Source organism: Pristiophorus japonicus, chromosome 9 (assembly GCF_044704955.1).
Source record: "Pristiophorus japonicus isolate sPriJap1 chromosome 9, sPriJap1.hap1, whole genome shotgun sequence".
NCBI classification, from domain to species: domain Eukaryota; kingdom Metazoa; phylum Chordata; class Chondrichthyes; family Pristiophoridae; genus Pristiophorus; species Pristiophorus japonicus.
The window spans coordinates 109,270,960-109,292,793 of record NC_091985.1 but is presented as its reverse complement, the minus strand read 5'-3'; the positions used below and the strand labels follow the sequence as shown (position 1 = coordinate 109,292,793).

Here is a 21,834-nt window from a genome sequence, read left to right as displayed (position 1 = left end):
AATGCTGTTAACACTCAGCAGGCCAGGCAGCATTTGTGGTGTGAGAAACCCATGTTTGATCCCTTGTTTGTGCAAAGTTAACTAATCACAACAAAAGGAGGAGTTATGGTGCCCCAATCTAAGGGTTTGGGGGGGGGGGGGGGTTGTCGGGATGAGGAAGTCAGCCAAAGCTTTCCTCCTGGAAAGTATATGCATATGCAAATAACCTTCGTGAAATACTAGGGGACAGAGGGTCTAGTGAGAAGGAGGAACTGAAGGAAATCCTTATTAGGTGGGAAATTGTGTTCGGGAAATTGATGGGATTGAAGGCCGATAAATCCCCGGGGCCTGATAGTCTGTATCCCAGAGTACTTAAGGAAGTGGCCCTAGAAATAGTGGATGCATTGGTAATCATTTTCCAACAGTCTATTGACTCTGGATCAGTTCCTATGGACTGGAGGGTAGCTAATGTAACACTACTTTTTAAAAAAGGAGGGAGAGAAAACGGGTAATTATAGACCGGTTAGCCTGACATCAATAGTGGGGAAAATGTTGGAATCAATTATTAAAGATGAAATAGCAGCGCATTTGGAAAGCAGTGACAAGATCAGTCCAAGTCAGCATGGATTTATGAAAGGGAAATCATGTTTGACAAATCTTCTGGAATTTTTTGAGGATGTAACTAGTAGAGTGGACAAGGGAGAACCAGTGGATATGGTGTATTTGGACTTTCAAAAGGCTTTTGACAAGGTCCCACATAAGAGATTGGTGTGCAAAATAAAAGCACATGGTATTGGGGGTAATGTACTGACATGGATAGAGAACTGGTTAGCAGACAGGAAGCAGAGAGTCGGGATAAACGGATCCTTTTCATGGCAAGCAGTGACTAGTGGGGTGCTGCAGGGCTCAATGCTGGGACCCCAGCTATTTACAATATACATTAATGATTTAGATGAAGGAATTGAGTGTAATATCTCCAAGTTTGCAGATGACACTAAGCTGGGTGGCGGTGTGAGCTGTGAGGAGGACGCCAAGAGGCTGCAAAATGACTTGGACAGGTTAGGTGAGTGGGCAAATGCATGGCAGATGCAGTATAATGTGGATAAATATGAGGTTATCCACTTTGGGGGCAAAAACACGAAGGCAGATTATTATCTGAATGGCGGCAGATTAGGAAACGGGGAGGTGCAACAAGACCTGGGTGCCATGGTACATCAATCATTGAATGTTGGCATGCAGGTACAGCAGGCAGTGAAGGCGGCAAATGGTATGTTGGCCTTTATAGCTAGGGGATTTGAGTATAGGAGCAGGGAGGTCTTACTGCAGTTGTACAGGGCCTTGGTGAGGCCTCACCTGGAATATTGTGTTCAGTTTTGGTCTCCTAATCTGAGGAAGGACGTTCTTCCTATTGAGGGAGTGCAGCGAAGGTTCACCAGACTGATTCCTGGGGTGGCTGGACTGACATATGAGGAGAGACTGGATCGCCTGGGCTTGTATTCACTGGAGTTTAGAAAGATGAGAGGGGTTCTCATAGAAACATAAAAAATTCTGACGGGACTGGACAGGTTAGATGCAGGAAGAATGTTCCCGATGTTGGGAAAGTGCAGAACCAGGGGACACAATCTAAAGGATAAAGGGTAAGCCATTTAGGACTGAGATGAGGAGAAACTTCTTCACTCAGAGAGTTGTTAACCTGTGGAATTCCCTACCGCAGAGAGTTGTTGATGCCAGTTCATTGGATATATTCGAGGGAGTTAGATATGGTCCTTACGGCTAAAGGGATCAAGGGGTATGGAGAGAAAGCAGGAAAGGGGTACTGAGGTGAATGATCAGCCATGATCTTATTGAATGGTGGTGCAGGCTCGAAGGGCCGAATGGCCTACGCCTGCAACTATTTTCTATGTTTCTATGAGAGGAGTACCTTGCTTGGCTGCACTTCCCCCGGTGGTGGAATAGCCACCCAACAATCACCATCTAAACACAAGCACGGTGACGGACCACTGGAACAGAATACCAGACAGTGCTCACGGAACTATAGACCTGGGAAGAAATCAATGCTTTCAGGAGGAAAAAATGTGAGCTTTTAAGAAAAACAAATTACTACAGTGCAACCAAAAAAAGATTTCATCCACCAACCTAGTTTTTTTTTGCCTTCGGATAAATATCAAACCAAAATAAAACAATAGATGTGGACATTTTAATTATTTTCTCGTGGAGGCCAAGGAATGATTAGGGTTAAAATAAAAGTAGTGGCAGTGAATCTTTGCTCACTCAATTCCATTTTCCATAGTTTCCAGTCAGTCCTAATCTCCCTTTCCTCACTTTCTCCCCAGGTCAGAGATGAATGCCTGTCAATTCTCACAAGTAAAAAGCCTTTTCTTCCTGAGGCAAGTTTCAATTCAAAGAGCACATGGCTAATCTACATATGTGAAGGTCATGGCACTTTAGTCAAAGAGGTTAAATTTGGAACAGCTCACATAGGGGGTTGTCTTAAACATCTTGGATTAGTGCCCAATAAGAGAGATTGCTGAAAAGCAATAGATAGCTTCTGGCAGCAAAAAACACAGCAACACAGCTGACCATGTGATTCAACCTGCAATAGTCTCACAAACCAGGTTTCCCACTATTCACCTGGCACTCAACTGTGCCTTCTCCTTTACAACTCACATGAACAAATTGGTGGCAGTTATAGTAAAATACTATTGTTGATATTTAACTTTTTTCACTGTGCATCATTTCATTAAAATGTTGGAAATAAAAGTGCAAGGACAACGAGCTCCAGAAACTATTACAACAATTCTTTGATTAAAAATACACGGCAGATGTTAACAAAAATATTGCAATTGGCTCAATTCAAGTGAAACATTTGGATAAGTGACTACTGATAGAAAGTAGTTTTCAGTGTCTGCTCATTTAATACAAATACCTCGAGTTCATTTTTGTTAACAATTTTTGACCAGATTACACATTTCTACTAGATTCTGAACATCTTTTGCATGACTTTCACGATTTCAGAAGTAGAAGTTCCACAAAATACATACAAACCTGGCACCTCAAACAATCTTCCATTACAATGAAAACAATCATTTTGTTTCAAATGCTACGTTATAAAGTAGATAGTGACTTAACAAGGAATAAATTATGTTATATTCACTGAGACGTTATCAGATGCTTTTATATCCACGATGAACCCACATCTGATTCTCTGATTTAAAAAAAAAATTAAATTCTTGAAGATAATGCAGCTGTGCCAGTTTAGTAATTTTGTTTTGCTCAACAAAATAAAAATCATACCATCATTCTCCAGGAAGCTCACATTGTTATTTAGATAAACATAAGCTATCTTATTCTGTCCGAGACCAGACACCACAACCAAATCCACATGTGGAACGTTTAAATAATCCTATCTTAGTTATTCTGGCTTCCAGAACCACAACAGTGCCAGTTTCATTCCAGTCACACCAGGAGTAGATTTTTCAATTGGGCCCAGTTATACAGAGCCTGCAAGTGTTTTTTTACGATAAATTTAGAATACAAGCAGAGATTCCCACAGAACTGATCATATCATTATCATCATAGGCAGTCCCTCGGAATCAAGGAAGACTTGCTTCCACTCCTGAAGTGAGTTCTTTGGTGACTGAACAGTCCTATGCGAGAGCCACAGACTCTGTCACAGGTGGGACAGATAGTTGTTGAGGGAAGGAGTGGGTTGGACTGGTTTGCCGTATGCTCTTTCCGCTGTCTGCGCTTGATTTCTGCATGCTCTTGGCGTTGAGACTCGAGGTGCTCAGCGTCCTCTTGGATGCACTTCCTCCACTTAGGGCGGTCTTGGACCAGGGACTCCCAGGTGTCAGTGGGGATGGGGGAGGCTTTGACTGTGTCCTTGTAGCATTTCCGCTGCTCACCTTTGGCTCATTGAACAATCGAACGTTACACCCAATCCCCTGGGAGGACAGGCCCACCAACATCAGCGTCCTCGTCCAGGCTAACATCCCCAGCATTGAAGCACTGACCACAGCTGGAGTACTGCGTGCAGTTCTGGTCACCACATTACAGGAAGGACATGACTGCACTGGAGAGGGTACAGAGGAGATTGACGAGGATGCTGCCGGGAGTGGAGAATCTAAGCTATGAGGACAGATTAGGTAGGCTGGATTTGTTTTCATTGGAACAGAGGGGAAATCTCATTGAGGTGTATAAAATTATGAGGCCTTAGATATAGTGGATAGAAAGGGCCTATTTCCCTTAGCAGAGGGGTCAACAACCAGGGGGCATAAATTTCAAGTAATTGGTAGAAGATTTAGGGGGAATTTGAGGGGAAATTTCTTCATGCAGAGGGTTGTGGGGGAACTCACTCACTGTCTGAAAGGGTGGTAGAGTCAAACATTTAAAAAGTACTTGGATGTGCACCTGAAGTGCCGTAACCTGCAGGGTTACGGACCTAGAGCTGGAAAGTGGGATTTAGCTGGATAGCCTCTTGGTGGCCATATGCGAGACTGTAAAGACACAATGGGCCGAAATGGCCTCCTTCTGTGCTGCAAACTTCTATGATTCTATGAATTCCCCTGCTCTTTTTGTCCATTTTCCTTCTGCAACACTACTTTTTTCTCTAATACTCCATAACATCTTATTGCCTATTATTACAAACACTGATATGATCAATAATTAAAAGGTAAAACTTGCTAAACCGGAGTACCTTGGTGGCATTTTACACCTCCTCAATCACTTCCAAGTTTAAAAACCAGTCAATACGCATGACGCAGTAACCAAAGTTCCCCAACAGACAGTGATTAATTTGAATCCAAAACTCAAATGAATTTCACACACTCCCTGTATTTGCTAGTTGTCAAATAGAAGTGCTACAGAACATTCTATTTAACTGGAGCAAAAAAAATAAAAATCAACCTGCTCAATCATTTAAGGCACACCTCTAGCCAGCTGACAACAGTCATGAAAATCATGTGGGCCAGAACACCCAACTATCCCAGTTGAATGAAAAAGCACAACAGCAGAAGGGGATACCTTAAAACAAGGCAAGTTATTTTCACACTAACAAATAGCAATTTTATTCACTATAATAACTAGACAAGACTGGGGAGGGTGAAAGGGGTTCACCAAAAATGGTAACTTTTCTGCTACCTTATTTTGATCACCATTTTGATTTTCATCCACTGTAGCCTGCCTCTCCTCATGCACTACATACAGCAAGGGTCACAATAACATCACTGGTGCGTCCACTACTTCAGCTGAACCAGATACAATATAGATGGAGACTGAACAAGCTGCACTGGATTTTTTTCAGAACATAAAAGGTATTTAGGTATCATGAAAAATATTAGGGTATATTAAATATACATTTTTAAAAAGGCATATGGCAGCCTTCTGCATGTATTGTAATTTACCCTTGACAAATGGATCCAAGTTACGAAGTTGCCAAAAAACTGAAAATCACCAGTACTCAATTAACATTAGATTTAATTTATATAGTAATGTCATAACCAGATAGATCAAAACTGACACTACCACCATTATAGCAAGTGCCAGTATAGCTATCCACTGTGAAACAAGGCTCAGTTCGAGTTAACAGTAGTTACAGCTACACAAAATCATCCTCCTCCTTCAACTTTACAAGCTGAAGATCTCTCGGTCATTTGCTGCTTTGAAACAATAATAAAACTAAGCAACTGTATTGCACTTCTCCACTAACTTTAGGGCTTCTATATTTATCTAAAACTAGAAGCAGCTTTACTCAAACAAGCTCAGAACCAAAACCCTGGTTAATTATTTGATTTTACCTTCTCCTTCTCTTACTTTTAATACCAGTGACCCAGACTACACGTTTCTTCACAAATTGCATAAAATATTTACCCTGTGATCATCCGATAGGAGGCATATTTGTAGTGGGAAAAGACAGACAAGGTACATTTTATCCCTCCTGTAGTTTAGCTATGTACATCTCCCTAAGGTGTTGCCTCTTGCTGTAGTACATTGCCATGGGCACCTGGGAATCCTCTGGTATCTGACCCAAATGACCATTCTTCATGGGTGATTCTACACATTAAGTAAATGGGTTATTCACCATTATGAGACAACCCAATCTTGCGCTGGCCAGTCCAGGGAGCCTTATGTCCCCCAATACATACCCATCATGAAGATTTTTCCCCTCCCTACCACACTACCGAGGTCAACTGGAGTGCAATTATAAGTCTCTTGATCATCATTCATTGACTCCACCTAGAAAATGTTCATGTGTGGACATTGGGCAAGGACAGGATCTGGCTGAAGTGATGCTCTCCAAGACTGAATAGCCTGTTGATGCCCACTGTCTAATGTCACATGACGAATGGGTAAGGAGGGCTGCTGGCATCCATGAAACTTAAACTCAAGAGTCAGTGTCTTCAGAAAGGAGAAAAATAACTGCGGGGGAGGGGGGGAGAGGCGGGGGGAATAAAATACAACAAATTTAGACATAGAAACTTGGGTGCCAGAAAACCCCAGATAAAACATGAATAAATAACACTGATATTTTGATCTGCATTTGATATATATTTTTTTAATCCAAAATCAATTTGTATAATTCTAATTTTCAACTGTAATAACATCAAGTTATCCAAGTGCAAGTTTTATTCTAGAACTCATTAAAAAGTTTTATTCTATGGGTATTAGTCATAATCCCACACCCTTGAAGCATGATAATTAACTGAAAGTTAATTATCACATTCAACAGTCCACATCATATGATGTACTAGACGGTTAAAATTTAACCCATGTTTTGAAACAAAAAGTAGTAAACCGAGAACAGAAATGGATTAAACATTCTCACCTGTTTTATTTACAAATTATAAACAAATTTATAGTAAATTTGGATCATGATGATGTATGTTCTATGTAATTCTATGATAAATTAAGGCACATTAACATGTGAATGCTGTACTTTCTTAAAATCAATTTTTCTTTTGGGAATACAAACCAGCTTTAGGAAAGCAGGAGTGGTCAACTGTTGCACCATCCACAAAGCATGACCAACTAGGGCTATTGAAAACATATAGGGTCTTAAAGAATTGGAATTTTCTGACAACACCCCTTTGGAGAAAGAGGACAAAAAAGCAAGCCAGTAAGGTCACTTTGAACCAGATCATATGAAAAATCAAAAGACAAGTCAAACAGCTGATGGTTTGCTGTTGTTCCATTATATTGGTGTTCTTTCAGTTCAACAGAAGATCCACAAGATCACTCTTTTCACACACAAAGGAATATCAGCAGCACAGTATGAACGATACTCTATTATTTAAAATTACTTTTCACCCTTATCCCTCCCAGATGCACAACCCTGTTTCTTTAGTCTCAATTAGCATCATTACATTGGAGGAACTAATAGGAAAGCTACCCATCAATTCCTCCCCCCCACCTTATGGCACAATGCCACCTCAGCAATTTAACTGTAAATATCCCATTGCATGATCCCCATTAACTCTAGCATCATGGCTCACTGCAAAGAACAACAGTTTCTTTCTTACCCCACCCTAAAATGACACCTATTAATGCTGAATGGGTTTAGGTAGTATGGCACTGCTGCAGCAAACTGAAGACACATTTTGTTGTACCATGCTAGGATACGGTCTGTGCCTTTAGATTACTCCCCAGTAACTTCCAACGTTTAGCCTTGCTACAGATAGGGGTCAAATGAAGCCCAGCTTTTTCTCTTTGTCCAAGGCGAGAGGTAAAAATTAAAGGGACATTCTCTCTAAACAGCTGTTCCACACCCAACTTATGTGTCTACAGAATGATAAAAGGCTCAGGAGTGTTGGGTAAGAATAGAAAGAGGTACACTACACTGATAGAACATACATTATCATGCTTGTTCAAATGGTTCATTTGATAAATTCACCCCTAGTGTGGAACTGAGCCACAGTTTAAGTAGGTAATCTAGTCACCAATACAAAACCCGAGAATGAGCACCAGCTCAGACAGCTCATAAAGCAGTGTGCGAGACTGTAAAGACACATTGGTGCAACAGAGCTATTCTTTGAGGTACTAGTAGTAGTCTGGGTTGAGGAACTATAAATTATATATTCTCTATGCCATAGTGACACCTATGAAAAGTGCAGTGAGTGCAAAGTTTGAATATACAAGTCCAATGCCAAACACTAAAATGCAGCACATTCCAATGCATTAGGCCAGAGGTCCAATATAGGCTTTGTGGCCATAATGTGTCATATTTCCAGACTTGGCCACACAAAACTAGGCAAAAGTCTGGTAATTCCCTAAAAGGGAGAACAATAAAAAAAACAAATAGTGCTTTGCTGCAGCTCCAATAGGTAGTTACAGGTGACACACCAGATCAGAATATTGGGGTTCCAAAACCATAGAATTATACGCTGTGGGTTTATGCTCAGTTTCCACTCTCAATTGTGCCAGAATAGGGAGAAAAGCAGGGACCTAACAGGATAACCTCAAGATCAGTCATCCCTTGCCTTTCTCAAACACCGCCTAGTGGCCAGCTACAGAGCAAGTCTCAAAAATTTCCAGCTGTATGGTTTGGTTTGAGAATATATCAGGCACAGTTGGGGTGCAGGGAAAGGGAGAGAAATTAGGAAAACCAGCAGTCTTTGGAGCATGTTGGTTGGTTGTTCAAACTAGCCACAATGCATGGTAGGTTCAGGCAAGAGGCTGTGAATGGAAGACCCCAAAAATTATATCCAATAGGTATATTCCAGGAAAAGAAACAGTACGTAATTTCTATGCACACGTATATCCCATATCTTATCCAACTCTTGTACTCAGTCTTAGAACAGAGCGACTTAGCACTTGGTAGAAGACTTCAAGACAACTAATATGCTACAGTAATATTAAATCATGAAGCAAGTCTATATTACTAAAATATTCCCCTTAGTTGCATACAATCAAAATGAAAACAGAAACCAAAGATTAACTCTCATGCTTCAGTTATAAAGAAGTTTCTTCCAATGCTTTAAAATGTTCCCGTTTCAATCAGGTCTGTGATAATAACTGCTCATTTATTTTTGCCTTAAATAGTAGAGCACCTAAACCAGGGAACGTGTTGTTATTACCAGTTGTCTCTGAACAAACTGAAAAGCAGCAAACTTGCAACATTTGACATGTAACTAATCACCAAAATATCTGGACTTCAACACAGATCCTGCATACTGATGCTTGACTTCATCCTAGTGTATAGAGTGATATATACACACACACAATAATATATATATATAAATAAAACTCCCAATTGGTAGCCGATTTGCAAATACAAGAAAAAAATATTTAATTCCATCTGACAGATACACTCAAGACAACACACATGCAAAAATGCCAAGATTTCTCCAGCAATTAACTAGTCAAATATCAGTATTACTTAGTTACAGGAATAAGCTCCAAATGTTCCTCTTCAGACACAACCCGAGTTTAGGAGGACACAATCTGCAAGTGTAATTTGTATTTTTCCACAATTCAAATGGATCTCATAGTAAAATGTTATAATTTTCATGACACTTTAGTGAAATCCTAGTGACATGGAGATCATTAAAAAATTCAGTTAAATTTTCAAACAGATACGGTTTTAAAATATATTGTTCAAATAGATCCACATCCAATAGCAGGTATATGACTCCACCCCAAGTGTTCTGCCCAAAGAAATTGCTTACTTTTTATGATCAATTGCCTTATAGAATTATCAAACTTTTCCTTTAATAAATCAATTTGAGCTTCAATTTTTAAAAATTCTTCCGTTTTCTGCCTTCTCCCATTCTCTCCAAGAGAGAGCAACTCATATAGGGTATAGTTCCACAGGCAGCAATAACTTCAATACCTGCCTCAAATGGCATACTTTAATGACCAATACCCATTCAAGTTGGCAATTTATCAATTATTGAGGAAGCCATCACACTCAGAGTACAATCCTATCCTGCTGAAGGGGCTGCTGAACCTTCACCAATTTTCAGTTCTCTCAGCCAAAGAGATGAAGCCACAAATATGAAGCCACAAATGGCACACTTATCGCCTAAGTTACAACTATTCAACACAACATGGAGCTGGAATTGAACTGAGGACATCCCTGGTCTGTATGGCTGTACCGCAGCATTTACCAACTGAGAAGTCAGGCAGCAACGTTTTTTTCAAAATACAGGAATTATTTAGTTAAGAACCAAAGATTAAAGTTCTAATATATTTGGCATTACTGCAATTGATGTGGAATCAAAAGCTGTAACATTTATAGGTAGATGATATTCTACAATAAAAAATTACTCCACGTGCAATACACCGTTGACAATAGTTAGTAAGATTTTTTGAATGAACCAGAAAAAAATAACCTCATTTGTACTATAGATTTCATTTCATGAATATTTCAATAAAATACTAAACAGCTCTAATTTACTTATAATCAATTAGCTTAATAAGCATTTATATCCCTTGGTTATGAGGAACAGGTTTTGAAACATACGGAACAATCTATTGCTGTTACATAAAATTACTAATGTTTATAATTAACACTTGATTTTACTAAATTTGCACAAGCTGTTGTTTATTACAGAAAGTTAGAAATATTTTTTCAACAGCTTGATTTTAAACAAATTATTTTTTGTTCTGATCTGAATGTCTATAATTTCTGAACATGGTTAGTTGAATAAAAAAATATTTTTAATACTGCAATTATTAAAATATAAATACAGTGCTAGATTTTTAAATATATATCTAGAATGTTGGAGGGAATGGGAAGCGAGTTTTTAATCTGTTTTCCAATTATGCAAGTGTTGTGTAAATTGTGTGGATTGTTGGGGAATGTGCAATGGGAAAGGTGCTGGCTGTGGGTTTGTGATGCTCAGCAACTTGTATTTACATCAGCACTGATAAATGCCCAGTGGTGAGTGCGAGAGCCAATCAGATGGCAGATTAGATGTCAACTCGGAGGCAGCTGTCTGGAGACTCGATTCCAGGCCTTTTACCTCCACAATTCAAATTTGCAAACCTTGCAAAAGAAGTTGAAGTGACTCGAGTGCGAGCTGAACGGAACTGCCAGTTTTCACACACGCACCACAAACCAGAATCAACCCGAGTAGTCTGGAGGGCAAAAATAACACAGAGAAATGGGTGGAGGGCAACAGAGATAGCAGATAGCAATTTAAATTTACGAAAAAAAATAATTTAGTAATATGGAAATAACCCGTACAGTCGATGGCGGGGCACCTTTCGGCGCGGGGGCCGGGGCAAAAAGATAAACAAACAAGCAGCACCAAACCCAGACAGCGGGCAGAATCGCTGAAGCTCTAGCCTTCCCAACAAGAAGTGACAGGAAAAATAGAGCGGCCCTGGCTAGCGCTTCACGGAGTGTTTTCTCTCCAATGTCCTCACATCGCACAACCGGCAGCTCTGTTCCAGCTGCGGGGGTCACAGCAAAGACACCGACACACACACACACACACAGGCCGATTTACCTGTGCTCTGCCCTGGGGCTGCGCCGTGCTGCCGGGGCTCATGGCCGGGTGGCTGCGGGCTTGTCCTGCCACTGCTGCTCCGCCACCTCCTCCTCCTCCTCCTCCCCCCCAGGCCTGGCTGCTTCCTACTCCGTACTGACTACCCATGTCGCTCCCTTTGAGCGAGGCCTGCGAGGCGCCGGGGTTGCTGTAGTCCGGGAAGCCGTATCCTCTCATGGGGCTGGGGGACGTCAGGAGCTGATTAAGGGTCGGCGTGGCTCCCGTGTGTTGGTTCTGGCCCGAGTAGCGCTGAAAGGCCCCGGCCAGAGGCGGCGGCTGCTGCTGCTGCTGCTTGCTGTGGTGGTGGTGGTGGTGAGGGTGGCCGCCGCCGCTGTTGGTGGCGCCGCTGCTGGACACCATGCTGTTGGCCCTGGGCGAGCTGATCATGCCGTAGCCGGGGCTGCCGTAGGCCGGCCTGTAGCCCGAGTAATGGTTGTAGCTGTTGGAGTAGCCGTCGTGCGAGTTGTGCAGCGGGCTGGCGCTCAGCTCCAGGCTGCTCGAAGGGTGAACGCCGAGCCCGGGGCTTTGTTGTCCGCCATGTTGATCGAAGTAAGGGCCGGGGCCTGTCGCAGTCCCTGTCCCCGCCGCCGGCCCCGGCCCCGCTCGGTAATAGTGATTATAATCGGGGACGCCGGGGGCCGGGCCCGCCTGGTTGTTGGAGCCCGCGGCTGCCGGGTGCTCGTATCGCTGGTCGCCCATTTTGAGCAGCTCGTCGTCGGCCTTGTTGTTGTTGCCCGGGTTGTCGGCGGTTAGGAGACTGTTGTCTTTGCCGCCGCCACCGCCTCCATGTTGAGCGTCTGCCCCGCCGCCTCCTTCTCCTTGGTGATGGGGGGCAAGCAACAGCTCGGCGCCGCTCGCTTTCAGCTTGTGATTGGGAACGATCCCCGCCTCGCTGGCGGACGAGGAGGAGGCGGTGGATGCCGAGGAAGGCGAGGCCGAGGCGGGCTCTTTGTGCGCCGGCTCGGGGTTGGGGTTGTTGTTGTCCGGGGCCGACCCCGAGCCTCCAGCAGCGCCGCCGCCGCCGCTGTTGTTGTTGTTGGCCGGGCCCGAGGAGTTGGCCATGTTCAGCTCGCCGTGGTGCTGCTGGTGGGGGTGAAGGTGGTGGTGGTGGCGGGGATGGTGGTGATGATCAACGCTGTTCAGGTTCAAGCCGCTACCGCTGGGATCTCCGCCGCCGAGTCCTCCTGCCTGAGCCTGAGCGGCCGATTTTCCGTTGTTGATGCTGTCGGAGTCGCGGCTGCTCAGGCTGCCGGAGCCGGGGCTGCTGCCGCTGTTGTTACTGTTGGCCGGAGCTGCTGCTACTTGAGCGGCCATGATCATCTCTCAGAGAATCAGTCAGAGCGAGAGAGCAGGGGAGACGGGAGAGACACACAGACACGTCTGCTTCTTCTCTTCCTTTTACACCCGATCATTAAATATTATTAAAAAGGAAAAAAAAACTCGTCCTCCTCCAGTTTGAAAGCAAGAGTAAAAAGGCTCACGCTCTCTTTTGTTGCATGGTGATTATTATAATATATTAAATTCTATTTTTCTCTCCGTCTTTTTGTTAAATAGGTAGAAAACTTTCTCCAGATCTGTTTTAAAAATCAAACTTTCCTTTCCTCTCTAACCCGGATATGGGTAAATACATATCTAGCTGAGCCTCTGGCCCAGCATGGCATGAGGACTCCAACAACTATTATCCATTCCCCTTATTACTGCACATCAACTCGAAAACACGGGCTGGAGCCTGCCTCTCTCACACATACAGTATGCAAACTAAACATATCAGTCTTTAAAATATATAGTTTTTACTCCCATTCATTTCCTAATTGAATTTGGATTCCAATTTCTCATATCCTTTAATATTTATAATCCATCTTTAACATTAGTAGAGCGTGTTTATTCATAATTATTGTAAGAACTCGTTGCAATTTTCACATTTTTATGACAAAATCTTTGTTCCATTGTCTGGAACAATGACAACATTAATTCTAGTTCACTTTTGTTTGTAATTCTTTCATTATATAATATTTTGCCATTAACTGTTAATTACAAAAATAATTGTTCTACATTGAATGCATCTTAGCCAAAGCTTTAAACATTATAGAACTGACCCTCCACCAAACAAAATGCGCTTGGTATTAAGTTTAACTACTTCAAACTTGGTTTCCAATTTAGAAAACACCAGTTTAATGAACAACGTCTTTATAATATGATATTGCAGTTAAATAGATTTCCCTGCATAAGCCATATTATTTTGAAAACAATCTAACAGGTTTATATTTATTTCAATAATCGTTGCAAATATCATTATTAAAATATTCTGATTAAGACTAAATTTCTTTCGTTATTTTATTTTACAAAAGTGACTAATGTTTCCTTTTACATTGCGTGTGCCAGAATGATCCAGTCCAGTTCTTTGCTCTCTCCCTGCCCCGGGTTCAATCTATTTCTCTCCAGCCTCAGAGTTAGACATAATCACAGGATCACTGGATCCTTACGCTATTAACTTATACACATCTGCCAGCATCCAAATCAAAACTCTGCCAGCAAAAAATATTCATCCAAAAACCACCTATCCCAGACTGGTGTGGCAACTCAGATTTGAGAATGGGGATTAAGAAAAATCAAGCAAAAATAGCAGGGACTATTTTCTCTAATGTGTCCTTTCCTTCAGTGTAATGAACAACATTCCTAGGTTGAAGCATTCTCTGCTCTGCTCAGTGCCTATTTGCTGTTCCTATACACTCCCTCTGGAGGTCCTTTTACATTGAAAACAAATTTGAAAAATCGTTATTTTTAATCTAAAAATGCTGTATGATATTTATTTCCAATTGGTTTATGCCGACACTGAAACCCATTTCAGAAGTTTTCAGTCAGATCCTACCAGTTTTTTTCATTTACCTAATGAAAGGGAGTTGCTTGCAATTGCTTCACACGCATCAATAGTTGTCAGTAAAATCAAACTGACGTCAGCCCTGGGTAAAAGATATGTCCCTTTTGTTCTCCTTTTTCCCAATTTGCAATCAAATAATCCAGACGTTTGCAAAAGAAACCCTTATTGCAAATGAATTTGAAGTTTGCAATAGTGATCCAGCGATATTTTGTATGAAATAAAAATGGTTGTAGAAGGCTTTTTGATCTTTATGTTTCCCAGCGTCAGTTGGGTTCAGTTATGCCGGAAGGTTAGTTGCAAATCCTGGCTGATCTGAAATTCGATCAACAGAGGCAAGGGGCAAATAAAAGACATTTCAATGTAAATCGATGGGCTCATGACGCCCAGAACAGTTTCATATTCAATATTTTAAATAAGCTGATAGGCTGCACAGTTATTCCATAGAATTTAAACAGAAAGAAAGAAATGAATAGCAAGACAAGCAGTATTTTTTCGGAGGGAGGAAACTAATTTCTTCAAACAACCACATTATGGTTTGTTGTGTACTTCAGGCTGCAGCGCGGAAGTAAAATTGATTGCTTTGGCAGCACAATTTTTTTTAAAGTAAAAAAATTAATCATAAAAAGAAAATTAACATGTTCTTATAACAGCCACTTCAGTGCAATTTAAAGCTGCACACATTTTTAATCATACATTATTTTACAGTGGTAACCATCAACATCTACTGCCCCTTTCTGATAAGAAGACATTTAAAGAGAGGTAATTTGAGAAAACGTTAGTACTTAAAGGGAATCTGTTTACTTCGACAACCTGGAAGTTAAATTGTCATCACTCATTTTTATTTTTATAAAAATTAAAAATGGCCTTTTGATACGGAATAGGTTTTCAGAAAGTATGAAACAACAAAGAATTTCCATGCATGTTATTTTTTGAAAACAAAGTTGTGCTTAATATTAAAAAGTTGAGGTGTAAAAGAAAAATCGACATATCTTATGTTGAAAAAATCTCTAGATTTTGTCAGATTTTTTATTGATACATATATCACACTCAAATTTGTATAACCACTCTTGCAACTGTTGAACTTACATTTACATAGCACCTTTAATGTAATAACATGTCCCAAGGCGCTTCACATGAGCAAATTTGATACCAAGCCACATGAAGAGATATTAGGACAGGTGGTCAGAAGCTTGGTCAAAGAAGGAAGGTTTTAAGGAGCGTCTTAAAGAAGGAGAGAGAGGTAGAGAGGCGTAGATGTTTAGGGAGGGAGTTCCAGAGCTTAGGGCCTTAGGCAGCTGAAGGCACAGCCGCCAATGGTGGGGCAATGGAAATCGGGAATACACAATAGGCTAGAATTGGAAGAATCCAAAGATCTTGGACAGTTGAAGGGTTGGAAGAGGTTACAGAGACAGGGAGGGGCGAGGCCATAGAGGGATTTGAACACAAGAGTGAGAGTTTTAAATTCAATGTAGGTCAGCGAGCACAGGGATGATGGGCGAACAGGACTTGGTGCAAGTTAGGATATGGACAGCAGAGTTTTGGATGAGCTCAAGTTTACAGAGGATGGAAAATGGGAGGCTGGCCAGGAGAGCATTAGAATAGTCAAGTCTGGTGGTAACAAATGCATGATGAGTGTTTCAGCAACAGATGGGCAGTTAGTCAATATTATGGAAGTGGAAGTAAGCAGTCTTGGTGATGGAGATAAGGTCAGGAGCTCAACTCAGGGTCAAATAAGACACAAACAGTCTGGTTCAGCCTCAGACAGTTTACATCAAATTATTGGTCAATTTTCTTGTGTTAAATCTTTTTCTGCTTTCTTGCAAGTTATTTTCTATTTTAATGTTTTGTTCTTCACAATCACATTATGCAAAATTTTTCTCCCTAATTTCTATTTTCTCCCCAATCACACCCTGCCAAAGAAACACTACCCAATCACAATCCAGCAAAAAAAATCCCAGAGATAGTTTCTACACATTCTGTTGTAACATAAGAAACACAAATATGCAACAATTTAGGGGAAAAAAATCACAAACTTACCATTCCATAGTCCAATCACTAACAACGTTCTGCTCTTGTATGACCCTGCACACTGAATTGGGCCTTGTGAAAATTTCTGACCATTGCAATATCCCTTTCTCACACTTTTCAGTCCAACCTACCCAGCTGAGGTCCGACATTCTGAACCATACAACCACTGTACAAGTCCCATGAGCTACTGCAAGGCCCACCCTTTATCACACTGCAGGGTGATACAAAATCATCAAGCAACCAGACTACACTTACGAACAACTGAATGGCAATAGGTTCCAGATCTCTACAATCCCCCTTTCCACCTCGCACCAAACTCCTAAGCATCATATTTCACCATTCCATCCAAGCCCCAACCAATACTTGTTTGCCTCTATGTCCCAAGCTTTCTCTACCCAGGCCTAGTTCAATCCATTCTCAGAAATCACATAAGCCCTGTTCATGCTACCCTTTCTCTTGGCCCCTTGTTCTGAACTTTGTGCCTTTTACTATCCTTGGTCAGTGTGCTCCCCACTTCCAGCTTCGGTCTTGTTCCAACCTGGGCCTCATTATTCAATTCCTTCATTCCTCCTGGTCCAAACACACCTTGGATATCAACAGTTGCTCTCATGTCTTTCTTCTATTTTGGTTAAAATACTGAAGCATTTTGATTGTTTTAATAACAGAAAACCCAAACACATTTAATTATCATTTATGCTGTTGAGTGGCAAGCACACAACTTGTAAATGCTTTTCAAAACAATAGAAGGAAGCAGAAAAGAAGCACAAGTACAAAAGTAAACTGGAGATTGAAAGCCAATTATTAGAGACAAAAAATACATTTTTATAAATAATTTGGTATGAAGAGCAAACAAAATAAAAATAATTATGGTAAAAGTATATTATTTTAATATTTTTGTTAGTATTTTAAAATGTAATGCATTAGTTTGTTTTTGAGCAATTTTACAGGAGATTATGGATAGAAATTACTGGGCATATTATAAACCCAGTAACGTAACTTTTAGACTGAACATTATCACAGATAATCCTACAAATCCAAAAGCTTTTAGACCATGAATAATATTATATTGAAAATGCATATCAGGATATCAGATAATATGTGCGAACTTCAGCAGGATTTTACCAACCATGAAATACTTGTGTCTTTAATAACTGAGATACATTGCACTAAGTCTCCCTACAATGCTCCGAATCTTTTCTTTAAATGAGATATGCTTTAATCATAAAGCCACTGAGTTCTACACCATCAAACCACAGCTGAAAGAACCAGACAAGCAGGCCACAAATTCCTCCTTAGCTTCTGACTCCAATGGCACTCTGCAACTAACTCAGCTGACAAGCTGTATGGTTTTCAATGGAAGGTGTGGCGCTCTCAGTGTCAGCTTATAACTTGCGTTTGGATTCCAGCCCTAACAATCCAGCTGAGAGTTTAGCAGATTCATTGTACATATCGGTTGATGGGCAAGAGTGTCAGCCCATAGAATGCCGAACTATCATTTTAATAGCATAGAGCTAAATCTTTGCTTTTTGCTCTAAAAAAGCCCACTTGTACCTTGTGATTGCAGCAGCACTAGGTTAAACTGTAGTGCTTGTGCAGACCTTTTTCCACAAACTCAACAAAATAGTCTGCTATCTCAGAAACTCTTACTTGAAAATAAAGCAGGAACATGAAAGATTGTAGAAGATTTGGGAGTCTGCCACGATCTTTGGAAAAATATTTTTGAGCAGGTTTAGAAATGTGTTTCAGGTAAGAAGTTTTTTTTATGAACTTTTTTTTCTCACATTTCTCCTCCTCTTTCCTGAAGGTGGTGATTCACGCTGGATTACAGTTGCACTGGGAGCAGCTGCTCTCCAAAACTCAGCCAGGAGACCATTTTTTATGCTTCAGGCTTGATAGTGAGTGTGGCAGGTTATTGGACTGAAGATATTGCAACTGAGTCCTATCCTGTTTTCACCAGCAGCAATAGACATGCATTTTACAGCAGTGTTCAACAACGAATGGAGGGAGGGGGAAGGACTATGGCTGTTTTGTCCCATACTAGTCCAAGAACAGTAAGGTTAATCATACCATCTCCAACATATTACTTGCTGAGTTCAGCTAATTCAGCACCAGGGATCAAACCTGAGGACTTCCCGCTCCATATAATGCAGGACCGCACTAGATGGTGTATTTATCCACTGAGCCATCAGGGCGGTGGGTAACAAAAAATGCAAGCGGCTCATATTTTTAAAACACTCTAAAAAGATTAATATTTTAAACATTGTACAGACTCCCATTTCCTCTGACATCTTAGATGTTGAAGACCACTCACGGTACAGCTCGGTTGTCTAAGGTGTTCCAAAAGCAGCTTTGTCTTTTTAGAAGAATGATGAACAAGCGACAGCTTCAATATCATCATTTAAAAACAAGTTGGGATCTGTCAGGATTTCCACTAGCCCCCCCGAAGATGACACATTTCACTATCATGAGGGATTCTTTCTAACATTTAGAAAATTGTAGTATCTTTACCTATAGAATTAACAAAATGCAGTTAACCAAGGTACAGAGGAGTTAAAGGGAGGTTTAGAATACGGATGTATGCAAACTGACCCATTGTGTGCAAGAGACTTCCAGAGTGTAGATATTATTATCTCACACAGGGGACCCCTTTTTATAGCCCTGTTAGCCCCTCTAGGGGGAGGGGCGTTGTAGCACATCCGCGTGGCGTTTCCACATTAACGCCCTGGGACCCGCCCCAAAGGAAGTGGAGCACCGGAGACAGCTCTCCGCTTCCTTTGAGGGGCGGTAAGCCCGATTCAGCGTCGGGGGCAGGACTTTCGCGCCAGGCGATTAAAGTCCCCGCCCCCTATCGCGCCACGGGGCAATTTCGCCCCCACAATCTTTTATGTCAAGAAATGTTTTGGTGCAATTATCTAGCAACACCTAGGGACGTGTTCCATTATTTGGAGCACTAGAAATCGGTAAGATAACAGCAATTTTGTAAACAACCTTCCAAAAATATATACCTTTGTTGCTGTTCTGTTAATGTTATCAAATTGCTTAGAAGAGAATGCTGTCGGCTCCTTGTGTTATATAATCTGTCCCTATTATATAACAGCGTAGGTTCCAAAGCATTGGTGGCAACAGACAAAACAACTGTCCATATACAATCTCCCACAACCCCTTTTATTTGAAAGTCCGATTTGAGACTTTGGCCTCGATTGTAACTGCCCCCGAAGAGCAGGAGACAGTCGGGCACGGGGTTAAAATCTTGAAAATTGAAATCTCGCTGTAATATTAACAGCAGTGAGGCTCCTGCTAAAAGGAGGAGGAGGCCTACTTAAACTGTAAAAGTCGTGGTCCAATTATATCATCAGAACTGCAACTAAATATTTATGACAAGCCAGGGGAAGTACTGCACTTTCTGCTGCCTGGTCACAGAAGCATAGTGGCAGGAGCCAAACTGGCCAGAAGAGACCAAAGTAAGTTTCAAAAATGTCCATCTCTTTGTGGGCCTTGTGGGATAGGAGGAGCCCTAGGCCTCTGAAGAGGTCCTTGGGCTTTCCCCATCCCGGCCTCCCTCTGATCTCACATCACAAGGGAATGCCCAATCAGCAACTACAAAGGAATCCTCACCCCTCCCCAATCGTGGATCACGATTGCCCTGGAACCACTCCTCCCACCAACATCCAGGGACCTTTCTCATGGGTTCTTGGCTGCGGCTTCCTGAGGCCAAATTCTCACTCCTGCCAACCGTCCAGGTAGTGAATCTAGCCAGGTGTCGGGCTGGACTCCAGAAAGTATTACTTAAATGAGGTCCTGCCATTAAGATCCTTCCATGTCCCGACCTGTGTATGTGTGCTGCCAGCTAGCAGATACGCGCACACCATTCCTGAGCCCTCCCCCACCCCCATAAAAATTGAGGCCGCCAGCGAAGCTTCCAAGATCATTGAGAAAGTTTCCCTATAGGCCAGCAATCAGGAATCTGCAATGCTGAGCTGCACAGGCAAGCTATGTGCTCAGCCTGTCCACTATAAACCTTGGCCTCTGAACCAGTGAATCAGAAACGGAGCCCTAAAAACTCAGGAACAAATGATCAACCATAATTTCACATTTCTGTGCATCACAGCAATTCACTTCTTAAACCTATGACCCCTGCAAATGATCTGAATTTTGCAATAGTCCCATTATGTTGCTTTTATGCTACATGTTTGATATTGGAATGGTGCAGGGTATCATCACGTGCATGTAAAAAAAATTGGGAAATACACATTGGTGCAATGTTAGTGAAGTCACCTTGAAATTACAGGCATCAACTGTTGTTGTAAAGGCAGTTGGTATGCAACAGTGCCAAAAATGGTAAACGTATAAATTTGAAAGCGAACTTTGCCATCCCACTCCACCACCATTCAATTTTTAATAATTGTAAAGAGCAGACTATTTCCACATCTGTTTTTAACGGTTGCACTAGTAGTGATGGGAGGCCAGTGAGGAGTGCTGTGTGTGCATTCAATTATGCATGCATGAAGCTCTGCCTTCCCCAATTTCACAAGAATGTGAGCAGCCTGTGAAAACAAAGCTCTCTCCTTGCTTTGCCATAAAAATACAGCCCAAATTGTAGCCATTTGTGCAGTATAAAAGCTGTATTTTCTCTGCTTTCTGTTTTTTTTCCTGTCTCTTTTCTTTGCCTTTTGCTTTTCCTTGTATTTTCCCTCCTTTCCTCCTCTTCCTCTGTTTTCCATCTCTATTTTTCTTTTCACAGCCCACCTAGATATATCCTCTATAGATAGACTGTAGTCAGTACCAGCAGGCTCCTGCTACCAGCCAGCTAGTACACAGGGACTGCTCCAGTCCAAATTCCAGCCTAAACCCTGCAGTTCAAGATGGGGTATGAGAGAAGTAGCAAAAGACTTTGAGCTTGGTGTATATATACATCTCTGTACTCACATCCATATTTTCCATACAGCTCTGTTGTCATTTCGTGGAAATTTGATTTACGATTGCATTAAAATAAGCATCTCCTGATTTAAGCTGTATTTTCATACTTAGTATTTCAGTAGTTTGCTCATGAACAAAATCTACTGCCAAGCTTTCTGAGCCATGTGCTGCATGTTGTGGAATAATTCAGTTTATGACACTGCATTATTTCCAAACCAGGGTTCTCATTGATCCTTTATCTTAGAATGAATTTTGAATTGGATAACATCATTGTAGACAATAAGAGCTCATAATATAGTTACATTAAAAATAACTTCACGACAGAAAAATAATTAGAACTTTTTATTGAGTCAGTAGTTAAGATGAATAAACTGGTGACAATGATGTAATAATTCCCACAATGCATTGGATGAAGAAAAAGGTAATCCTGTCCCCCTGGTGGTGAAACAAAGTAATGTTACTTTTTTTTCTTTCTCTCTCAAATTTTTCTGTCAATTTTTTCACCCTCCTGCACTCCTTTCCTGAGTGCACTGACTACTTGTT

The 21,834-nt window shown here is 41.4% G+C and overlaps 1 protein-coding gene across 7 annotated transcripts in view; it reads right to left on the bottom strand.

Annotated features, from left to right (window-relative positions):
• Positions 1-13,129, bottom strand: part of arid1b (AT-rich interactive domain 1B) — a 646,010-nt gene extending 632,881 nt beyond the window's left edge. For all 7 annotated transcript variants that reach the window (XM_070889678.1, XM_070889679.1, XM_070889680.1 and 4 more), the window contains exon 1: positions 11,430-13,129. In XM_070889678.1, coding sequence (XP_070745779.1) covers positions 11,430-12,788 — 1,359 coding nt within the window. In that variant the 5' untranslated portion in view covers positions 12,789-13,129. The remainder of the gene's footprint in view (positions 1-11,429) is intronic.
• Positions 13,130-21,834: the final 8,705 nt, after the last annotated feature.